General features: G+C 42.3%; 1 protein-coding gene across 2 annotated transcripts in view; it reads left to right on the forward strand.

Annotated features, from left to right (window-relative positions):
- The window catches only part of RIC8B (RIC8 guanine nucleotide exchange factor B), a 76,715-nt gene that overhangs the window by 24,471 nt on the left and 30,498 nt on the right, over window positions 1–21,746 (forward strand). For both annotated transcript variants that reach the window (XM_038756296.1, XM_038756297.1), the window contains 2 exons: window positions 9,659–10,267; window positions 16,141–16,235. In XM_038756296.1, coding sequence (XP_038612224.1) covers window positions 9,659–10,267; window positions 16,141–16,235 — 704 coding nt within the window. The remainder of the gene's footprint in view (window positions 1–9,658; window positions 10,268–16,140; window positions 16,236–21,746) is intronic.

Consider the following 21,746-nt stretch of genomic DNA (forward strand, 5'->3'; position numbering starts at 1 on the left):
TTTGTTAATATGTTTTGTTTTGTTGTCTGTCTCCCCCTTCTAGACTGTGAGCCCACTGTTGGGTCGGGACCATCTGTATATGTTGCCAAGTTGTATTTCCCAAGTGCTTAGTACAGTGCTCTGCACACAGTAAGCACTCAATAAATATGATTGAATGAATGAATGAATAAAGAGCACGGGCTTGGGAATCAGGATGTGGGTGCTAATTCTGGCTCCACCACTTGTCTGCTGTGTGACCTTGGGCAAGTCACTTAACTTCTCTATGCCTCATTTACCTCATCTGTAAAATGGGGATTAAAATATGTGAGCCCCACTAGGGATAATCTGATTACCCTGTATCTCCCACAGCACTTAGAACAGTGCTTGGCACATAGTAAGTGCATAATAAATGTCATCATCATCATCATTATTATTATTATTATTAACCATCAGTCATATACAGGGAAAAAATTAAGGATGCCAGTTGATCATTAGGATGGATGTGAGAGCAACTGGCTCATGATTTCTTGGTGGTGTCACTGTCAGAGACAAATCACTGAGCTACATGACCATTGGTGAAACCCAGTTCATGTTCTCATGTACTGTTTACCTAGATGCTCGTGATTTTTATATTGACAGTTGTAGTTCATGTATTAATCAATCAATCAGTAGTATTTATTGAGTGATTCTGGTGGGCAGAACACTGTTCTGAGCACTTGGGAAAATACTATCCAGTAGAGGTGGTTAGGACCCAAGGAAAGGTTCTGTGGTTCAATCATTCAGTCGTATTTATTGAGCGCTTACTGTGTGTGTTCATTCATTCATTCATTCAATCGTATTTATTGAGCGCTTACTGTGTTCAGAGCACTGTACTAAGCGCTTGGGAAGTACCAGTTGGCAACATATAGAGACATTCCCTACCCAACAGCAGGCTCACAGTCTTGAAGGGGAAGACAGAAAACAAAACAAAACATATTAACAAAATAAAATAAATAGAATAAATATGTACAAGTAAAAGAAATAAATAAGTAGAGTAATACATACATGTTCAGAGCACTGTAATAAATGCTTGGGAAGTACATATCGGCAACATATAGAGACGGTCCCTACCCAACAACAGGCTCACAGTCTAGAAGGGGGAGACAGATAACAAAACAAAACAAGCAGACAGGTGTCAATACCATCAAAGTAAATAGAATTATAGCTATATGCACATCATTAATAAAATAGAGTAGTAAATACGTACAAATAAAATAGAGTAATAAATATGTACAAATATATACAAGTGCTGTGGGAAGGGGAAGGAGATAGGGCAGAGGGAGGGAGGGGGGCGATGGGGAGGGGAGGAGGAGGAGAGGAAAAAAGGACGGCTCAGTCTGGGAAGGCCTCTTGGAGGAGGTGAGCTCTCAGTAGGGCTTTGAAGGGAGGAAGAGAGCTAGTTTGGCGGATGTGTGGAGGGAGGGCATTTCAGGCCAGAAGAAGGACGTGGACTGGGGGTCGCCGGTGGGACAGGCGAGAATGAGGCACAGTGAGGTTAGCGGCAGAGGAGCAGAGGGTGCGGGCTGGGCTGGAGAAGGAGAGAAGGGAGGTGAGGTAGGAGGGGGCGAGAGCCTTGAGATGGAGAGCCTTGAAGCCGAGTGAGGAGTTTTTGCTTGATTCATAGGTTGACAGGCAACCACTGGAGATTTTTGAGGAGGGGAGTGACATGCCCAGAGCATTTCTGTAGAAAGATAATCCGGGCAGCAGAGTGAAGTATAGACTGAAGTGGGTAGAGACAGGAGGATGAGAGATCAGAAAGGAGGCTGATGCAGTAATCCAGTCGGGATAGGATGAGAGTTTGAACCAGCAAGGTAGCAGTTTGGATGGAGAGGAAAGTTGACTCAAATTCAGCTAGTATTTTTCTTCCCAACATTCTCATTCTGTAAGTTAAATCATTATTCCTGTTGACATTGCCTCATTTTGCTGAAATTTCATTATCTTTCGATTTAACATTTGTATTCCTTTTTTTCATTTTCAGCACTTAGTTAATATTTCAAATGGAATCTCAGTGCATTCACATTCCCTCCCGTTTTAAACCCAGTTTTACTTCTATAAAAGGCAGAACACGAGGAGAATTTTTTTTTTCTTTTATGAGAGTCGGGTAAGAAATCTTTGAAAACTAGAACTTGTACCTTGCGGTGGGAACACACTCAATACTAAAAAAGGAGATGCCTTTAGATAAAACTGCATTCAGTGTAGTTGGTCAGAGGAAATGGGGAAAAGGCTCACTAAAGGCTGAAAAGACCTGTAGTTTGAATAGTAAGAGGAGCAGTTTTAGTTGGTGTATAGTGTTTGGTTGGGGTGAAACAAAAGAATTGACCTCCTAGTTTCAGTCTTGAATCAGAGAGAAAAAGGCGGCTGATTAGTTTTGTGTTTTTCACTTACACCTAAACCGCCTTTCCTATCTGTTTAGTGGACCCTTGATGATGTAACATGTCTTTCTCTAAGTTGCTAATTAGCCGAGAACCCAAGCCAAATTTTCTATAATCGTTGCTGCCCACAACTCCCTTTCTGTGTCTTTTGGCAGAGTTACCAGAATACAGAACACAGCCAGTAGGATTGCACATTGAAGAGTGAATGTCAGGAGGGAGAACAGAGGTGAAATTTGGGAAATGCAAAGTAGTCACAGTGCTGGGAGAAAAAAATGCACAGGTGAAAAATTAGACATGGTCCCTGGTCCTCAAGAAACTTGCAATCAAAGAATAAAGTGGGGAGAGCGACGGGGCGACAGGCACATAGGGAAGGATGAAACAACAACAGCACAAAAAATAATGGACAGGGCTAAGGCTATATACAACAAGAAAGATGGGACATTGTGGCAACAGAAGCAGAGTTTTGGGCTCCTCTCAGCCCAGAGTCCAGCAGTCGAGAGGGCCTCTCACTTCTGCTAGTTCCTCACCATCCTGACTGGCGAAGAAGAGGGTGACGGGAGTTCCAGCGATATTGTGGGAAGTGCTCTCTCTCCCACAGGGCAGACTTTGGCTGTTTGATGAAAGGGGACTGACTGATGTCAATCAATCAATGATGTTTATTGAGCATTTACTGCTTGCAGAGCACTGTACTAAGTGCTTGGGAAACTACAATAGAGTTGGTAGACATAATTCTTGCCCTCAAGGAGTTTACAGTGAAGTGAGACTTGGTGATTGCAAAGACAGAGAGAACCTTACTTTCAGAGGCAGTAGGAATCTTTCAAATTGCATTCCTCGTGGAAAAATCTTTTGCCATTTTGACAGTATGAGCTAGACACTTTGAGGGTTTGAATGCTGAGTAAGAACCTGATAAACGAATCCATTACAGTAAATGCTCTTGAATCCTAAACTTTCTTTAATCATTCAATCGTAGTTATTGAGCGCTTACTGTATGCAGAGCACTGTGCTAAGCGCTTGGAAAGTACAATTCAGCAACAAATAGAGACAATCCCTGCCCACAAGGGGCTCACAGTGTAGAAAGGGAAAGACAGGCATAAAAAAAAGTAAACAGGCATCAATAGCATCAATATAAATAAATAGAATTATCATTAGAGAAGCAGCGTGGCTCAGTGGAAGGAACCCAGGCTTGGGAGTCAGAGGTCATGGGTTCTAATCCCAGCTTCACCACATGTCTGCTGTGTGACCTTGGGCAAGTCACTTAACTTCTCTGAGCTTCAGTTACCTCATCTGTAAAATGGGGATTAAGACTGTGAGCCCCACGTGGGACAACCTGGTCACCTTGTACCCCCTCAGCACTTAGAACAGTGCTTTGCACATAGTAAGCGCTTAACATATGCCATCATTTCCTGTTTGTTACCACTAATCACTTTAGAACAACGCTAATACAAAGTTGAACCCAGTCCACTTTGTCATGGCATATTAGTTTAAAACCATGCATTGATGTTCTTTTTATGTAAGTTTGGTGTTTCCTATCAAGGTTATATTGGAGCTAGTGAGAAAAGCTGTCAAGTGTAGTGGCTGAGGATTCCTGAGGGGGTGGGCAAAATCTGGCTTTGGGAGCCTTTGACTCGTGGCCAGTCTCCCTGAGAGTCATCCTATTGTACTCTGCCACTCTTTCCCTTCTCTCGAATCCAGCGTGCCCATCCGTATTGTGCATGCCTATTCTTAATAGTAGTCCCTTTTTTGTGTGGTATTTGTTAAGCGCTTACTACATGTCAAACACGGTTCTATGCCTTGGGGTAGATACAAGCAAATTAGATTGGACACAGTCCCTGTCCCGTTTGGGGCTTGCAGTCTCAATAGGAGGGAGAACAGGAGAACTGATCCACAGAGAAGTTATGTGACTTGTCCAAGGTCACACCGCAAACATTTGGTCCAGCCGAGATTTGAATTCAGGTTCTCCGACTCCCAGGCTCCTAGTCTTTTCACTAGGCCAGGTTCCTTCTCAAGCTCTCCTTTGCATGTCTCACTTTATTCGTTAGCAGTTTTCATCTTGGAATGTGCTTCTCAGGTACTGCCTCCTTTTTATCCAGTTTAGCCCAACTGAATCTTCCTGAATCTAACACCTTTAACTGTGGATTTATTTCTTTTTTCTGAGGCCCCATAAAGGTTTAGTAATCAATACCTTTTCTTCCTCCTAATTAGACTGTGAGCCCCATGTTTCCCACCTGCTTATATTTTATCAGCTCCAGTACTTAGAATGGGGCTTAATAAATATTGTTATTTTACTATCATTATTATTCAAGGATTTGATCCTGCTCAGTAGACTTAATATTTAAAGGAAAGACCTTAAACATGGCAGTATTCTCTAATTGGATCACCTAAAGTGAGCCCGTTGTTGGGTAGGGACCGTTTCTATATGTTGCCGACTTGTACTTCCCAAGCGCTTAGTACAGAGTACAGTACAGAGTACTGTGTGCTCTGCACACAGTAAGCGCTCAATAAATACGAATGAATGAATGAAGACCTTTGAAAGTCCCAGCCGATGAATAGTGGTATTTTACAGTGGTGATAGAATCCCCAAGTGTTAACCAAATGATCTAATGAATCATTAAACATTAAGGATCCGATTGCCTGTAGTCCAGCAATTTCCCGAACAGGACATTATTAATTGATCGTATACTGTGAGTTTCACAAGCTAACAGAGTCCTTAAAAAGTGGCCCCATATCCTGTTTAAAATGTATCATACATGTGCTTTGAGGTTCTGTACCATTGCTGAAAAAGGCTATTGCAAGAGTGATAAGTAAATAGTGACTAAGAATCTGAAGGGAATTATAGCATACATTAACATCATATCCCATTGTTGGGTAGGGACCGTCTCTATATATTGCCAACTTGTAGTTCCCAAGCGCTTAGTACAGTGCTCTGCACACAGTAAGCGCTCAGTAAATATGATTGAATGAATGAATATGGCATAAGACATGTTAACTCCTACAAAACTAGGAGTTTTTAGCTTTATAAACTTTATAAAGGCTTTAGGTGAGTACTAAAAAAGCAATGCTTTTAGAGCAGTGTAATCTAGTGGTGGGGGTGGGGGGGAACTTGGGCTGTGGGAAGTCAAAAGAATTCTAATTCCAGCTGTGCTGCTGAGTAATTTTGTGACTGTGGAGATGTCACTTACCTTCTTCGGGTTTCAGGTCCAAGATGGGAATATTAGTATTTGTCCCTTCTTCCCTTACTGGGAGAGGGAGGGAGAGTTTGGGCCATATGAAATCAGTTATAAAAATGTTTTAAGTCCCTTGGAAGAAAGATGCTGTATTAAAGGTATTAGTGTCATTATCGTTATGTCATTATCATTACAGTTTTCAGGTTGCTATTATTAAGGACCTCTTTATTAACAAGCTCTCTTACAACATCCTGTCAGGTGGATTAGCATTGCTATCTTCATTTTACAGGTGAAGACATAAAGGCAGGAGGAATATTTACTGTTGGTTTATTCCCTAAATCTGTTCACTGGCTTAGAACAGGAAGCAAACAACCATCTTAGGCTTTTAAGCAAATTTAGGTTTGTTCATTTGCAAAATGACTAAACTTATTTTTAGGAAACAAATTGTCAAGGGCATTTGAATCTGGGTGGAACATTTGACTGCTCTCTATGCTCTCTGGGCGTAGTGGATGCAGCCTGCTTTGGTAGTCAGGCATTTGGGTTGTCACTTGTTTCTATGCTTTCACATGATTTCTCTTCCAGTCTTTCCTCATCGGTGGCTTGTGGTTCAATACTGCCCTTTGCTATCACATTGTCCTGTTTTACCGGGAAACTGACTCCCGGTTTGTAAGATCACACTTTGAAAGTGATATGAGATGGCGAATTAATGAAAGTCTTGAAACTGCAGTGGTTCGAAACTGCACCTAAAAATGCAGGACTTTTGCCTTTAGTTGCCGGGTAACTTCCCGTTAGTTTTAGAACAAGCTGGCCCTTTGACTGTGACTTTTGTAGATGTCACGAAGATTCGCTCGTCTGTTGTATCTTCATTATGCCCCAGAGCATTTTATTCCAGTTGACTATTTCAGTGTGTGTTTGTGCTTCCCCATGGTAGGGGACAAGGACACATGTTGTAACATGTTGCACTTTTTCCAGTCAATCAGTGGTATTTATTGAGCACTTACCTTGTGCAGTACACTGTACTAAGCACTTGGGAATAGAGATGGTAGATGGGATCTCTGCCCGTAAGACAGTCATGGAGAGAGAGGAGATGGGGATGTGTGCAAGAGTATTAGATATTCCAAGTGCCTTGTTCTCTTGTAGAAATGAACTTGCCATTGAACATGCTATTTCAAGTCTACAGGTAGGGTAGGTGAATGTAGCTTGTAAGCCTCTTGAGGTCAAGGATTGTGTCACGGCTCCACCAATTGTCAGCCGTGTGACTTTGGTCAAGTCACTTCACTTCTCTGGGCCTCAGTTACCGCATCTGTAAAATGGGGATTAAGACTGTGAGCCCCCCCCATGGGACAACCTGATCACCTTGTAACCTCCCCAGTGCTTAGTACAGTGCTTTACACATAGCGCTTAATACATGCCATCATTATTATTATTATTATTATTATTATTATTATTATTTTAATTCTGTCGTACTCTCTCAGGTGCTTGGTACAGTACTTGACAAACTAGGTGCTCCAAAAATACTATTGGATTGATCGATTAAATCCACAGACCTGTATGGACTCGCTCTTCGAATGTGGCGGATTGAGTATAATTTGCAAAAGTAGTAGAAACTCCCCTGTCACCCCCTTGCCAGCAACAGGGAGGAGGAGAGAGGCCATGCAAGAGGGAAAGAACCCTTAACTGCTGGCAACAGAAAGGCGGGTGGGCCAGGAGGAAGGAAAGAAGCATCATTAAATCATTCTGCCTAGCCCCAAGCCGGAGGTCAGAACAAAATGAGCTGAGGAGAGGCCTTTAAGGGGCCTGGAATGCCAAGAAGGTTGGGGTGTGATGGGATGGAAAAGACAACAGCCTCTAGGAAAGAGGATAAACAAAACCAACAAAGGACCCCTGAGGGTTTGATAAAGGAGTGACACAGTCAGGATTTTAGCTAGTGTGTTTTTTTGTTTTGTTATAAAGTGTTTTAATTTGCCCAAAACACAAGTTGTCAACTGGGGGTACAAGCATTCCTTAGACTACTACACAGCACTTTAGGGAAGTAGCATGGCCTGGTGCAGAGAGCACATGTCTAGGAATCAGAGGATCTGGGTTCTAATCTTGGACATGTCTCAACTTCCCTGTACCTCAGTTTCCTCAACTCCAAAATGGGGCTTAATTATCTCTTCTCCCTCCTTAGATCGTGAGCCCCATGTTGGATGGGGACTGTGACCCACCTGATTTTCCACACTAGTGCCTAATACAGTGCTTGGCTAAGAGTAAGTGCTTAATAAATGCCACTACTATCATTACTATAATCAGAACAGTGCTTGGCACATAGTAAGCGCTTAACAAATACCATCATTATTATTATTGTTATCATCATTATGATCAGTGGGGACAGATAAGGGAACTCTAGTAGCCATCTAAGAGTGATGGGTAAAGGCAGACCTTGCTTTGTGCCAGCTTTGAGGAGTACTAAGAGCAGTTTTAACTTTTCCCCTGCTACTGCTGCTGGCTTGGCTATGGCAAAAATGTTCATGGGTTTGTGAATGGAGGGTGAAAGGAGAGGGAAAAAGTTAATAATAGGAGGAAGGTTCTTTGTGTGAAGAAATGGGAACCACAGAGGTACATTTTATATGAAAATTGACTACTATAAAGCAAATGTTAAGTGTGGTGACTTTCTCTTTTTGGCAACCCTCAAAATCTTGTTTAGAAAATATTACTCTTCAAGAAATTAGCTACAGTTGAATATCAGAGTCAATGTACAAAATTCATTTTTTGTGTCAAGTGAAAAATCTGCTGCTCCTGAATCTGTGGATTGAAAAAAGCCTATTTGTTTTCAAACTGGGTATGCATTTTGTTACCCATACCTCTGTGGGTTTAGTTTAGGGACTTGTATATGATGTGGAGGATGTTCATCCTGACTGTTCTGCAGATTTGTCAATCATCATGCTAAATCATCATTCAGAAACCTAGTTGAGAGAGTATTTGGAGGTAACTGAGAAGCAGGAGAGTAGTGCCTGGGGGGACTGGGATGGCCATCCTGGGGTTAGAAGGGTAGCCTTTCACATTGCTCCCTCGTAGCTCTGGACTCTGACACAGGTGGGCTGAAAGTAACCTGCCCCCCATTAGAGCTAGGGGCTATAGAGGAGGCAGTCATCAGTCAATCAGTCATATTTATTGAGTGCTTACTGTGTGCCGAGCACTGTATTAAGCACCTGGAAGAGTACAATAGAAGAGTGCTTTTTGGTCTTTGTTTTGTTTTGAAGGTATTTGTTAAGCATTTACTATGTGCCAGGCATGGTTCACATTGGTAAGCACAAGGTATTCATATTGGACACAGTCCATGTTCCACCTGGGGCTCACATTCTTAATCCCCAGTTTACAGATGAAGTAACTGAGGAACAGGTAAGTGAAGTGACTTTCCAAGGTCGCACAGCAGTTGGTAGACAACTTGTTCCCTGCCCACAATGAGCTTACAGTCTAGAGGGGGAGACAGACATTAATATACATAAATAAATAAATTATAAATATGTACATAAGTGCTGTGGGACTGAGGGAGGGGTGAATGAAGGGTGAAACTGTAAGTATTAGGGTGACACAGAAGGGAGTGGGAAAAGAGGAAATGAGGATCTCATCGGGGAAGGCCTCTTGGAGGGAGACGTGCCTTCAGTAAGGCTTTGTAGGTAGGGAGAGTGATAAACTGTCGAATATGAGAGGGGGTGGACATTCCAGGCCAGAGGCAGGACATGGGTGAGAGGTTGGCGGTGAGATAGAAGAGACTTAGGTTGGTGTAAGTTGAGCAAAATGTGCAGGCTGGGAGAACAGGGAGGGAAGATAGGAGGGAACCCCGGCTCCCACTTCAGCCCTGGTAGGAGACAGCTGTTGTCTGCCTCTCCATCGCAGGCGTTTAGAATATTCCCATAGCTGAAAATATTTTGGACATTTAATCTTCGGATATGTGAGCGTTTGTAGTCCTGTCATAAGCCTAATGAGAGTGAGGCCATAAGATAAGCTAAAAATAGACTAATGGTGTAGAAAAGTTTAACTATTGTTGCTTAATCAGCCAGAGTGAAATTTGGTTCAAAACTTCTGAAGACAGTAACATTCTCTCTCATGTTTATTTTTCAGAAACTATGTGAAGGGATACTAAGCATCCTCGAAAGGGACATAACAACATCCTGTCAGGTGACCTGTCTGGAAGCTCTCCGCATTCTCTCCAGAGACAAAAAGGTTTTAGTTCCTGTCACGACAAAGGAAAACATGAAAACATTGATGAGACTAGCCAAGTTGGATGATACCGAGGGTTCTTTGGAGGAGGTATCAGATTTCCCAGTTATAGTGGAAGCATTAAAATGCTTATGTAACATAGTATTCAACAGTCCAATTGCACAGAAACTCAGTCTGGAACTTAATCTTGCTGCAATGCTTTGTAATCTTCTGAGAAAGTGCAAGGATCAGCAATTTATTAGTGACATCAAATGTTTTGACCTGCGTCTGCTCTTCCTCTTGTCACTTTTGCACACTGACATCCGGTCACAGTTACGCTATGAGCTCCAGGGCCTGCCACTGCTGACCCAGGCTTTAGAGAGCGCTTTTAGCATAAGGTGGACAGATGTGTACAAAGCCGCTCTAGATCCCAACGGGCCTCCGCTATCACTCCAAGAGACGGAATGCGCAATTGAGGCCCTCAAAGCTCTCTTTAACGTAACGGTCGACAGCTGGAATGTACACAGTGAGGTAAGATTTAAGTTACAGGCGCTTCCGGTGTTGTCATTTGTTTGTCTCCAAGAATCACAGAGTCCCTGGGAAGAGGACCAGAATTGATTCCTGGTTCTGCTGCTATCCGGGGATTGAAGGCACATCTCCTCCAAGAGGCCTTCCCTGACTTTCCTCCTTTCCTCTTCTCCTACTCCCTTCTGCGTCGCCCTGACTGGCTCCCTTTTTTCGTTCCCCTTCTCCCAGCCCCACAGCACTTATGTACATATCTGTAATTTATTTATTTATATTAATGTCTGTCTCCCCCTCTAGACTGTAAACTTGTTGTGGGCAGGTAATGTGTCTGTTGTATTGTTAATATTGTACTCTCCCAAGCGCTTAGTACAGTACTCTGCACACAGTAAGTGCTCAATCAATATGATCGGCTGACTGATTGATAGAGCCTGTGTAGGCTTCATGAGTTGTGCTTTTTCATTTTAGGAAATTTAGACATTAATTGACTTGCCCAGAATCACTAAGCAGCAAATGGTGGAGCTGCTTAAGACCCCAGGTCCTCTGACTCTCGGGCTTGTGCTTTTTCCAATAGGATGTGCTGCTTCTGGTGGGGTAGCCACCACAAGAAAGTGGAGAAGCCATTACTTGTTCTTAGTGTGCCCCAGGGCCTTGTCATTGTGTCAGTGCGAAGCGGAGTTAGCCGAACACTCCTTCTTGAAATGTTGTTGCACACTTCCAATTTTTTAAAAATTATTCCAATTGTTGAAGTGAATTAGAAACTGAAAGACCCCTGAATATTTTTTGTAAGCAAAGGGTACTATTGAGGCCTTAACATCTGCAAGAAAAGGTAGGTAAGCTTTTGGGTTGGTCGATTAAGATCAGTTTTGAATATGGAGAACTGAAAGGGAATACAAGTTTCACAGTTGTTACTAATCTCTCAGTAGTATTTAGTTATTTGGCTAAGATAGCTGAATATCTGATAAAGATGTGGAACTGAAACCCGGTCTCTGGTCCAAGACTGGGGTTTCCATTGTTTCATCCCATAAAATTAGCATTTTATCAATCCGTTAGCCATCTATAACGGTGTCATCTACCAAAGCATCCTCAGAAGGATCACCTCCATTTGAAGAATCAATTCATTTGCAGTTGACAAAAATATTTTATTTTCAGAGCAGGGAAACTGGTACTCTTAGCTAGGATCAATAACTTAAGGTTAGCATCCAAGAGGCATTTTTTGCCATCCAAAGTTGGGAAGTAGTTTTTGAGGAGGATTGGTTTTAATTCCCTCCTGATAGTGTTTGTCAAACAGAAAATGACACATCTGCCAGGCAGATATATCACCCTCAATAGCAGTATATAAATCTAAGATGAAGGGCCTTTGGGTAGGTTTCTAGCCTTCTCTCCTAATGGTCTTCCCATGGAAGCAGCCAGACCACTGGTTTTACAATTTGACATTGGCTCCCGCATTTCGGGATTCACCTCATCACACTATAACTGGCCTTCCTCTGGGGTGTTTCTGCTGATCATGGCCCTCTTCTCCTAGGCTCATTCAGTTTTTCCTCTCTTCCTCCTCCATTTCACCCAAGTCTCCAACATGGCTTATGCCCCAGGGAAGTGTAACTTTGTGTCCTTTTATCCAAATGGTTATGAGAGTAAACTAGCCATTTTTAAGTGACCAATGTAGGAATTTTGCAGTGTTCCATTTGCACCCCAATGAGGTGATGTAATGCTACAACTATATGCCATTATTTGCCAGCACCTATTCTTGAAGGGTTATTTGCCATGGTCAGGGGAGGGAGTTGTTGTCTGAATTTGAAAGTGCAAAGAGATTTTCATTTTGGAACCAAATATTTGATGAATCAAACAGATTTTTGAATGACCACAGTAAGATCATCTTTTTGGGGGCTTGGCAGAGAATAATACAGGAAGCACACATGCTCTGTTTACACTTTTAAAACCAAATATTTATGCTACATCTCCGTGCATTTTAGCTAGTAGTTTCTGATCTTCCACAGTTATTTTTTCATTGTTAATCCTCTCTTTGGGTTTACTAACAGCAACAAACCGTGTACTGAAGGACTGTTAATATACGCAGAAGATGTTTTCTTGGTACAAAAAGCAAAAGAAATTCTGTACCACAAGACTTGTATGCCCCTCATGAAGAATGGTAGAATTATACAGCCTACCTTTTCATAGAAACCGTTGAAGATGGGGACTATTTTGTAGATTTAGGGTGGATTTAAAACTTTACGGTGGCTTGAATTGGGCAGTTTCCCAAGGGCCTCCCTCCTCCCCTTTTTTACCTCCCAACCTCCTTTTTTTCTCCTCCTCCCCTTCTTTCTACTTCTGGGGCAGGAAGAGCAAAGCTGCAAAATATAAGACTAACAGGTTTGTGGATGTCTTTTTGGTTTGTAGGTCATGCAATTAAGGTTTAAAACATATTCAAGGGGCGTGTTATTCCAATTTATGAAAATTGCTTCTGCCTGTAGGGTTTTATATTTTTTTTAATTGGTATTTCTCAAGAATTAAGTGGGTTAACAAAGCCCTCTGTATATTACCATTGTGTCCTGAAGACTTAGCTGTTCTGTATTATTGCTTCAGTAATCATATGGGATGTTGAAAATCCCAAGAGAAGAGATCTTTCTTAGTAAAGTCTTCTGAATGATTTGTCAGCACAGAGCAAGAGCATTGTAGAACAGTGACTGTTTGAAAAACCTTAACAGTGGGCTCAAAAGTATACCCGTCCCTGTTTGGGAAGAGTCCACAAAGGCCCACTGATTCTATTTCCTATTATGGTGACGGTTTCAGTGTCTGTCCAGCAGTAATCTAAGAAGCCCTTTTAACTCTTCTCTAAACCCTTGCCTATTCCCATATTACTCTTAAAATCTGCCTAGGCTCCTTTATAATTTTCCCTTTTGCCTGATTTAGCCTCTTCCTTTTTGCGTCTCACTTTCCTGCCTTCCTGTCTTGAAAATGCTTCTGTAATAAGTATTCCTCCTTCCTTTCCGTGTGCCAGGCATTCAGCTGATTCTCAATTATCTATGCTAATGCAACCCAGAGCACAGATAAATGAAATCCACTGAGAATCTCAAAATTATTTTCAACCACCTCCCCCACCTCTCATCTTCTCAGAGCTGCTGACAAACTCCGTATAATTACCTAATTTGAGTTTCATTTCTCCTGCATTAGGGTAGATAGTACAGTGGCAAGAAGAGAAACGGCAGAGGGGCTGGGAGGAACAGGAAGGGAAGGAAAAAGTGAAAGGCATGAATAAGATAGAAAAATGGAAACTCAGCCCCTAAGTTAACGAACTTCTTCTCCTCAGTCTCATGACTTCACACTCCCCATCCCCTGCATGTAACTCTGCACTCTTTTCTTCTTACACATGAACCCAAATGATTCTCCATCAGTAATGACTGCCCATAAGTAGTAAATAAAAAGTGTGGACTTGGGATGAGAGGATTTGGTTAGGAATATTGGGTTGTCGTGAGAGGAGGGAAGGGTCTCTGTGGCACTTCAACAGAAGATCACATCTCCAGCTTGGCTCCAAAGTAACTGAATCCAAGGGGCTTTGGGGGAAAGTGGAAGTGGAGTCACACGTCCATCACCCTCCTGACAGCTCACCCCTCCTCTGAAATCCTTCTCGTGTTATCTCTGTATTTAACTCCCTTACCTAGTAGCACCTTCCTGTTGCTCATCTACCAGCATCCTACTTATTTTTCAAATTCCTGTAAAATCTCATAGCTTCCAGGAAGTTTTTAAAGGACCTTCAGTTACGAAGTAATTCAGTAAAGTGAAAATTAACCACAATTCTATGAAACCCAATTCGCAGGAGAACCTATCTGTCTATACCTCGATTCCATGTATTTGCGTTGTTTAGTTGTCCTGATGATTTTAAACCCACAGAATTTTTTGTTGGCACTGGACTGATTCAGGGCTTGGTCAGTACTTAAAAGAGTATAAGCAGTTCTATCCTCCCAAGTGCTTAGTACAGTGCTCTGCAAACAGTAAGCCTTTAATAAATACCGTTGATTGCTTGATGAAAGAAATACTGCCAAATTGGAATGGTGAAGTTTGTAGAGGGGTTTATAAAAGGTGGCAGCTATTCTTTCAGATGGAAGGGATTTTTGGAGGGAAGGTTGGAAAATTTCACTTTCAAACACTCCTTTTAATTTATTCATTATAAATAATTGATTTCTTTTTGACTGAGTATTTTAATAAATTAATGTAATGATGCCTCTCCCTCATTCTGCTTTTAAGATTCTCCTAAGTAGCATTAAATGCAATTTATAGTGGTGCTTAACCCTAACTTCTGCAGCTACTGTTCATCCTAAGAGAAGACTGATGTGGGAGCTGAGAAACTAGGGGGAAATAATAGTAATAATAATGATGGCATTTATTAAGCGCTTACTATGTGCAAAGCACTGTTCTAAGCTCTGGGGAGGTTACAGGGTGATCAGGTTGTCCCGGGGAGGCTCACAGTCTTAATCCCCATTTTACAGATGAGGTAACTGAGGCACAGAGATGCTAAGTGACTTGCCCAAAGTCACACAGCTGACGATTGGCAGAACTGGGATTTGAATCCATGACCTCTGACTCCAAAGCCCAGGCTCTTTCCACTGAGCTACACTGCTACAGCACAGTGTTTTTATACTGTTTTCCTTTTTTTCCTCCATTGTAACCAAGTAATTAATAATTTAACATCATGTACTACTTTGAGTAAAATTGTGTTGCATAAAGTCAGGGGGCTTTTGTGTGTATATGTTGTCCTGTTTTCTCCCATTTGGATTGTGACTTCGTTTACTTTGAGTTCTTCTGTCCAATAGGGTCTAACGATATATGCAGAAAACTCCAAAGAAATGTAGTTTCAAAGCATTTTTACTCTGTGACTTTTGGGCATCGTGTATGACCGATTGAATGCATGACCCTTGGTCATTAATAATAAAAATATTTAAAATGTAAATTTAAACTTTTAAAAGTTTTCCCCCGGGAATAAACGGAGTGGTCTCTAAAGGGGTTTAAGGGCTGGAGATAAGAAGCTATACAGATTCACTCTTCCTTCCCCTAAAAGTCCATCCCTACACTGAAATAATATGGTATGAACTAAATTGGTTTCATACATGTGTTTCAGAAGTTCAAGTACCTGAGTAAGAAATAAATTGCTTGCGAGTGATCCCAGCTCTCACTTAGAATAATCAAATAAAATTAAGCCAAAATATATTTCAATATAATTCTACTTATCTGTTTGAGGGCTCACTGTCTAGTTCTCCAAAGGGGAGCAAAGAAAATACCGGATGATTAGTTCTGATGTCAGCTTCCAGATGCCCTCAGGATCCATTTCTGGAAAAAACAAAATGCACAAAGGACCCCTGCTAAAGAATACAGGAAGCATGTCCAGATGGAATCCAAGGTGGACCCTCTTAAGGGAAAGAGGGAATGAAAAGAGACAAAATCACCTATTTTTCCCACTTTTCTAGTAGCTTTGGTTCAGGTATGATGAAATCAAAGAGTAAAATTTGGATTGTTTTCCCTGTCTCACTTTTCTAATGATAACAAGAAAATTTAATTATGTCTGGGGAAATATTCCGGTAGAAATGGAACAACTGCTTTAAGGTAGAAAAGCTCATCGAGGGCTTGGACTATGTCTGAGGGGTACCCCAAGGACTAATTCAGTACTGTGTACTTTGAGGGCACTCAGCGAATGTGTGATGCTGTTATCTGGTTTTTTTGTAAATATAATGGGGCAAATCCTAGAAAATGTACTAGAAAGTACCGTTGGTCTTCATTGTTTGGAAAGGGCTTAGAAAATAGTGTCACCCTTATAGGTGGCAATGCACTGAAACCCTCTCGGGTAACATACAAAACAAAACTTGGTTGTTATTGTTCTGTATCCATTGCAGAGTGACTCTCATCAGTTCCGCGTTATGGCTGCCATCCTTCGCCACTGTTTGCTGATCATGGGTCCAACTGAAGACAAAACAGAAGAATTGCACAGGTTGGTAGCCTTGCATGGTTTTTATGTGTAGAAGTAGAGATCTCGCTTTCCAAGAATTAAAAAGATAAAAGCTAATTTAAAGGCAATTGTCAGTCTTATGAGCTAACTCAAGAAGAGTAGACAATTGAGAGGAGTTTCCAGGCTCTAAAAGAGAACTGGACTCTGGAAAAGTGGGATGTCAGTTTGTTCACCAAAAGTGGGTAATAATAATAATAATAATGGCATTTATTAAGCGCTTACTTATGTACAAAGCACTGTTCTAAGCGCTGGAGCAGATCAGAGAAGCAGCCTGGTCTGAGGGAAAGAGCACAGGCTTGGGAGTCAGAAGATCTGGGTTCTAATCCCGGATCTACTATGTGACCTTAGGCAAGTCACCTGTCTTCTCTGTCCTTCAGTTTTCTCATCTGTGAAAGGGGGCTCAATACCTGATCTCCCTCTTATTTAGACCATGCGTCCGATTTGGGATGGGGACTGTCCAACCTGATTATCCAGCATCTACCTCAGCTCTTAGTCTACAGTCATTATTATGTGCTGAAAATGTGCAAAGCGCTATACTAAATACCGGGCAGTGTGGCCTAGTGAAAAGAGGGCAGGACTGAAAGTCAGGAGCCCTGAGTTCTTGTCCCGACTCTGCCACTTGCTTGCCATGGGCAAAGTACTTTAATCTTTTCTGTCTTTTTCTTTTTTATCTGTAAATGGGGCCAAGAAACCTGGTTTTTCCTCTTTAAGGGACTTGTGCAACCTGATTATCTTTGGCTCTTACCAAGAGCTTAATAAAAATCATCTTTATCATTATTGTTACTTGTCAAAAGTCAGTTAAACCAGGGTGGGGCTACCAGCCTGATTCAGGAAGAACAGACCCAGGTGACAATAAGAATATGGAGTCAGAGGTCATGGGTTCGAATCCCTGCTCCGCCGCTTGTCTGCTGTGTGACCTTGGGCAAGTCACTTAACTTCTCTGAGCCTCAGTTACCTCATCTGTAAAATGGGGATTAAGACTGTGAGCCCCACGTGGGACAACTTGATCACCTTGTATCCCCCCCCAGCGCTTTCAACAGTGCTCTGCACATAGTAAGCGCTTAACAAATGCTATTATTATTATTAATATAATCCAAACAACACTGAAAACAATTTAAAAATCCAATAGCCAAAAAATCAAGTACACAAAGTTAAACATTGCTTTGAGAGGGTGGTCTTGAGGCACCACAAGATTTCAGCCACAGCCATCTCTGCATTCTCATGTGCTTCCTCCTGACCTCCGTATCTGGGGAGGCTGGAGTTTCACTCGGGGAGCGGCTTGAGGAGGAGGAGGGAGTTTGCCTCAGCCCTTGGGGTGCCCCAGGGATATGGCCCCTTGGGGCATGTAGCTCTGTTTTCTTTCCTTTCCATTCAAGATGTTTTTACAGAGCACTCGCCCTTCCACTCCTCCACTAAGCCATGATTACGTGTGATGGTCACAGAATAAGTCTGTTACTGTAGATTTGTATTTTGCAGCCTGCAGCTTCAGCTTCTGATCCAGCTTGAAGTAATGAATCATCCCAGCCTGTCGTCAGAATGCTCACAATCAATTGCTTTGGAGGCAGCCTTCTTAACCGTCTACTTTACGATCGTTCCCAGGGTTGCCCACTTTTCATTTTGAGCATGGGGGCGGGCTTGATGATCGCACCATTGCAGGGAAGATGAGAAAAGGGGAAAGGGGAGGAGGAGGAAGGTGAAAAGGAAACAGTAACCTCTTCTTCCTCCATTACTGCTTTTGGGTTGGGGGCAGAGGGGGTGGTGGAGGAGAAGAGAAGGATACTGCTCCCTGGTTTCGCAGCGTGGCTCAGTGGAAAGAGCCCAGGCTTTGGAGTCAGAGGTCATGGGTTCAAATCCCAGCTCCGCCAATTGCCAGCTGTATGACTTTGGGCAAGTCACTTCACTTCTCTGTGCCTCAATTACCTCATCTGAAAAATGGGGATTAAAACTGTGAGCCCCCTGTGGGACAACGATCACCTTGTAACCTCCCCAGCACTTAAAACAGTGCTTTGCACATTGTAAGCGCTTAATAAATGCTCTCATTATTATTATGGGCCCATGGATACACTGGCTTAAAAGCTGCCATTTCCCATGGCCCTGCTCCAAATTCCTGGGGGACATTGTAAATATCGCCTGGTAGACTGGTACATCACAGGTTACATTTTGTATTCGATCCCCGTGCTCTGTTTTACAACTATAGACCCCCTACACCCCCAAGATTGTATCACAGTTAGATTATAAACTCTTTGTTGGCAAAGATCCCATCTGCTGACTCACTTGTTCTTTCCCAAGTGCTTCGCAGTGCTTGCCCACAGTAATCTTGCAGTAAATGTTATTGATTCATCCACGAAGGAAGAGTTCCTACAAAGTTCTAATCTTGTCTAAGCTTCATGTGGGCAGGGGCTGGCTATACCTATATTTTAGTAGTGTACTCTCCCAAGCGCTTAGTACAGTGCTCTGCACACAGTTAAGTGTTCAATAAATATCAACTGATTGATTCTAAATAAATTGTCATGAGGATTTAAGAGCCCACGTTTCTAGAACTGGGAGCCAGAACAGGTTCCTAGTTACACCGTAGTCCTTTTGTGGTATACCAAAGTAACCTTCTTTTTGTATTGAGGGGGGCAGAAGTGAATACGTACAGTACGGCCCTGTCTGGGCTCAAGTTAATGTAAAGAACTGGGTCAGGCTGACTCAAGGTGAATCTGCCCCAAATAGACTCGAATCATTCATTCATTCAATTGTATTTATTGAGCGCTTACTGTGTGCAGAGCACTGTACTAAGCGCTTGGGAAATACAAGTTGGCAACATACAGAGACAGTCCCTACCCAACAGTGGGCTCACAGTCTAGAAGCAGTGAGGACCCTCCCAAGTGTACCCCTTGCAGGAACGGTTCTAAAGGATTCTTTTTAAAAAGAAGTTCCTTAACTTCCAGCAGTATGCACCCACCCCCCAAAACTCTTTCAGGAATATCTTCCTTTATATTTAAACATCTTCTTTCTGCCCTTGAAGTCCGTTTCTTCTTAAACTAAGAGGTAGAGGAATCAAGGCAAAATTCATGGTTGCTCAATCCATTCTCAAATCAACACAGAAAACTTACCTTTAGATTTAATGTATGGGGATAAGAAGAATGAAAGACTGAATCCAAGCACTTTTGTTCCATATCAGTCAATAAGTCAATCGTAGTTATTGAGTGCTAACTGTGTACAGAGCACTGTGCTAACTGCTTGGGAGAGTACTACACAATATGACACATTCCCTGCCCTCAACAGAGCTTACAGTCTAGAGGGGGAGGCAGACACTAATATAAGTAAATTACAGATGTGTGTATATATATATATATATATACATATATATATATATATATATATATATACATACATACAAATCCTGTGGGATTGGAGGGGGCGATAAGGGAGCAAATCAGGGCAAAGCATAAGAGTAGGCAAAGAGGAAATGAGGGTTTAGTCAGGGAAGACCTCTTGCAGGGGCGGGAGGAGAGTAATTGTCTATCATATATAAAAAGTGTGTGGGATGGGTTGTAGTAGGAGAGAGTAGCGAGGTGAGGTAGGAGGGGGTAAGGTGGTTGAGAGTTCCAAAGCCAATGGTAAGGAGTTTCTGTTTGATGCGGAGATGGATGGGCAACCACTGGAGGTTCTTGGGGAGGAGTGGGGAAACATAGACTGAACATTTTTGTGGAAAAATGATCAGGGAAGCAGAGTGAGGTATGGACTGGAGTGGGGTGAGAAAGGAGGCAGGGAGGTCAGCAAGGAGGCTGATCCAGTAATCAATCAATCAATCAATCAATCGTATTTATTGAGCGCGGAATGCCTGGGGGTAGACGGCGGGACAGGCGAGAACGAGGTACAGTGAGGAGATTAGCGGTGGAGGAGCGGAGGTTGCGGGCTGGGCAGTAGAAGGAGAGAAGGGAGGTGAGGTAGGAGGGGGCGAGGTGATGGACAGCCTTGAAGCCCAGGGTGAGGAGTTTCTGCTTGATGCGCAGATTGATTGGTAGCCACTGGAGGTTTTTGAGGAGGGGAGTAAAGTGGGATAGGATAAACGCTTGGATTAATGTGGTAGCAGTTTGAATGGAGAGGAAAGGGTGGGTTGTGAAGGTTGTGAAGGTTGGACTGACAAGATTTAGTGATTGAATATGTGGGTTGAATGAGAGAGAGGAGTCAAGGATAACACCAAGTTTACAGACTTAAGAGGCAGGAAGAATGGTGGTGCTGTTTACAGTGATGTGAAAGTCGGAGAGGACAGGATTTGGGTGGGAACTAAGGCGTTCTCTTTTTGACATGTTAAGTTTGAGGTGATGGCAGGACATCCAAGGAGAGGTGTCTAATTATACCAGCTGATATTCAGAGAATTTTGGGAAATATCTGGTTCATGAAAATGTAGTTCCTAGGAGGAACTGCTGCCATAATATGATTCCTACTCCTCCTTCAGACCTCTTAGGATTAAGTTCTGCTTCCAAGAGGGGTTTGAAGATTTCCACAACCTGTGGGCTATGCTAGTATTGTCCAGTTGCAGAATTCCACTCTGTCCAGTTTACCGATGTCCCTTTGACTTCATTCCATTTCCACCCCCTGCTTTTAAACATATCACTGTATTAAAAGAACCCAAGTGATACTTTCCTTCATGTCTTCAAGGCTCTTATAGGCACAGGAATAACACTTCTTCTATCTGGAAAAGTTTAGTTTAGCCCTGGATGAAGGGGCCTTCTTGTACTCTGTTCTTAAGAGATTGTGGGCCCACAGCCAAGCACACAAAAGACAATTTAAATAAAATTTAAATTTAAAATTTAAATAGAAAAAGAAGTAGAATTCCTTATCATTTATTTTAGGTCCTCTGCTTGATTTCGTGTAATCATCTGAGTATATGCTAGTTTTGCATGGCTGTCCCAGTGGCCTTCAGAGATTGTGTGCTTTTTTCTAGGATCAGGTTCATAAATTTGATCTCACTGTTGGTGGCCAAGGCCTGGTCCATAGTAAAAGCTGTTTTGGTAACAGGAGGTTGTCCCTTAAAATTGGCTGGGCTATTTGCTGCGACATGATTCTTGTATGGAGACCCAGTAAAATAATTTAAATAATGGGATTGGCCTTCTGAAGGAGGCTTTCTGTCTTCTGATTGTGACAGCCTCATTGGTTTGTGGTTAACTCAGATGGTTGTCATTGAAAAATTGATTTCAGGGATCTTAGGGTGCTGAAGATCATCTTTAAACTGATAGCTCTGCTTTTACCTGCTTTTGGTCTGCAGTAGTAGTCCTTCTGATCCTGAAAGGAAGCTTAATCAGGCCAAAAATTTTCAAAGAAAAAAATTGAAGTAGTTGAGATTTTATGTGGAAAATGCCCTGACTTCGTCCAGTGACTGTAGGATACTGAAGAGTCATATCATATATTGGAACTGCCTTGTTTTTGTTGAACACTGGAATAAACATAGTTTAAGGACCTGCAGAGTAGGCCATTTTCTTCCCCCTAACAAGGTTTTAATCA

This window comes from Tachyglossus aculeatus, chromosome 14 (assembly GCF_015852505.1).
Source record: "Tachyglossus aculeatus isolate mTacAcu1 chromosome 14, mTacAcu1.pri, whole genome shotgun sequence".
Lineage (NCBI taxonomy): Eukaryota > Metazoa > Chordata > Mammalia > Monotremata > Tachyglossidae > Tachyglossus > Tachyglossus aculeatus.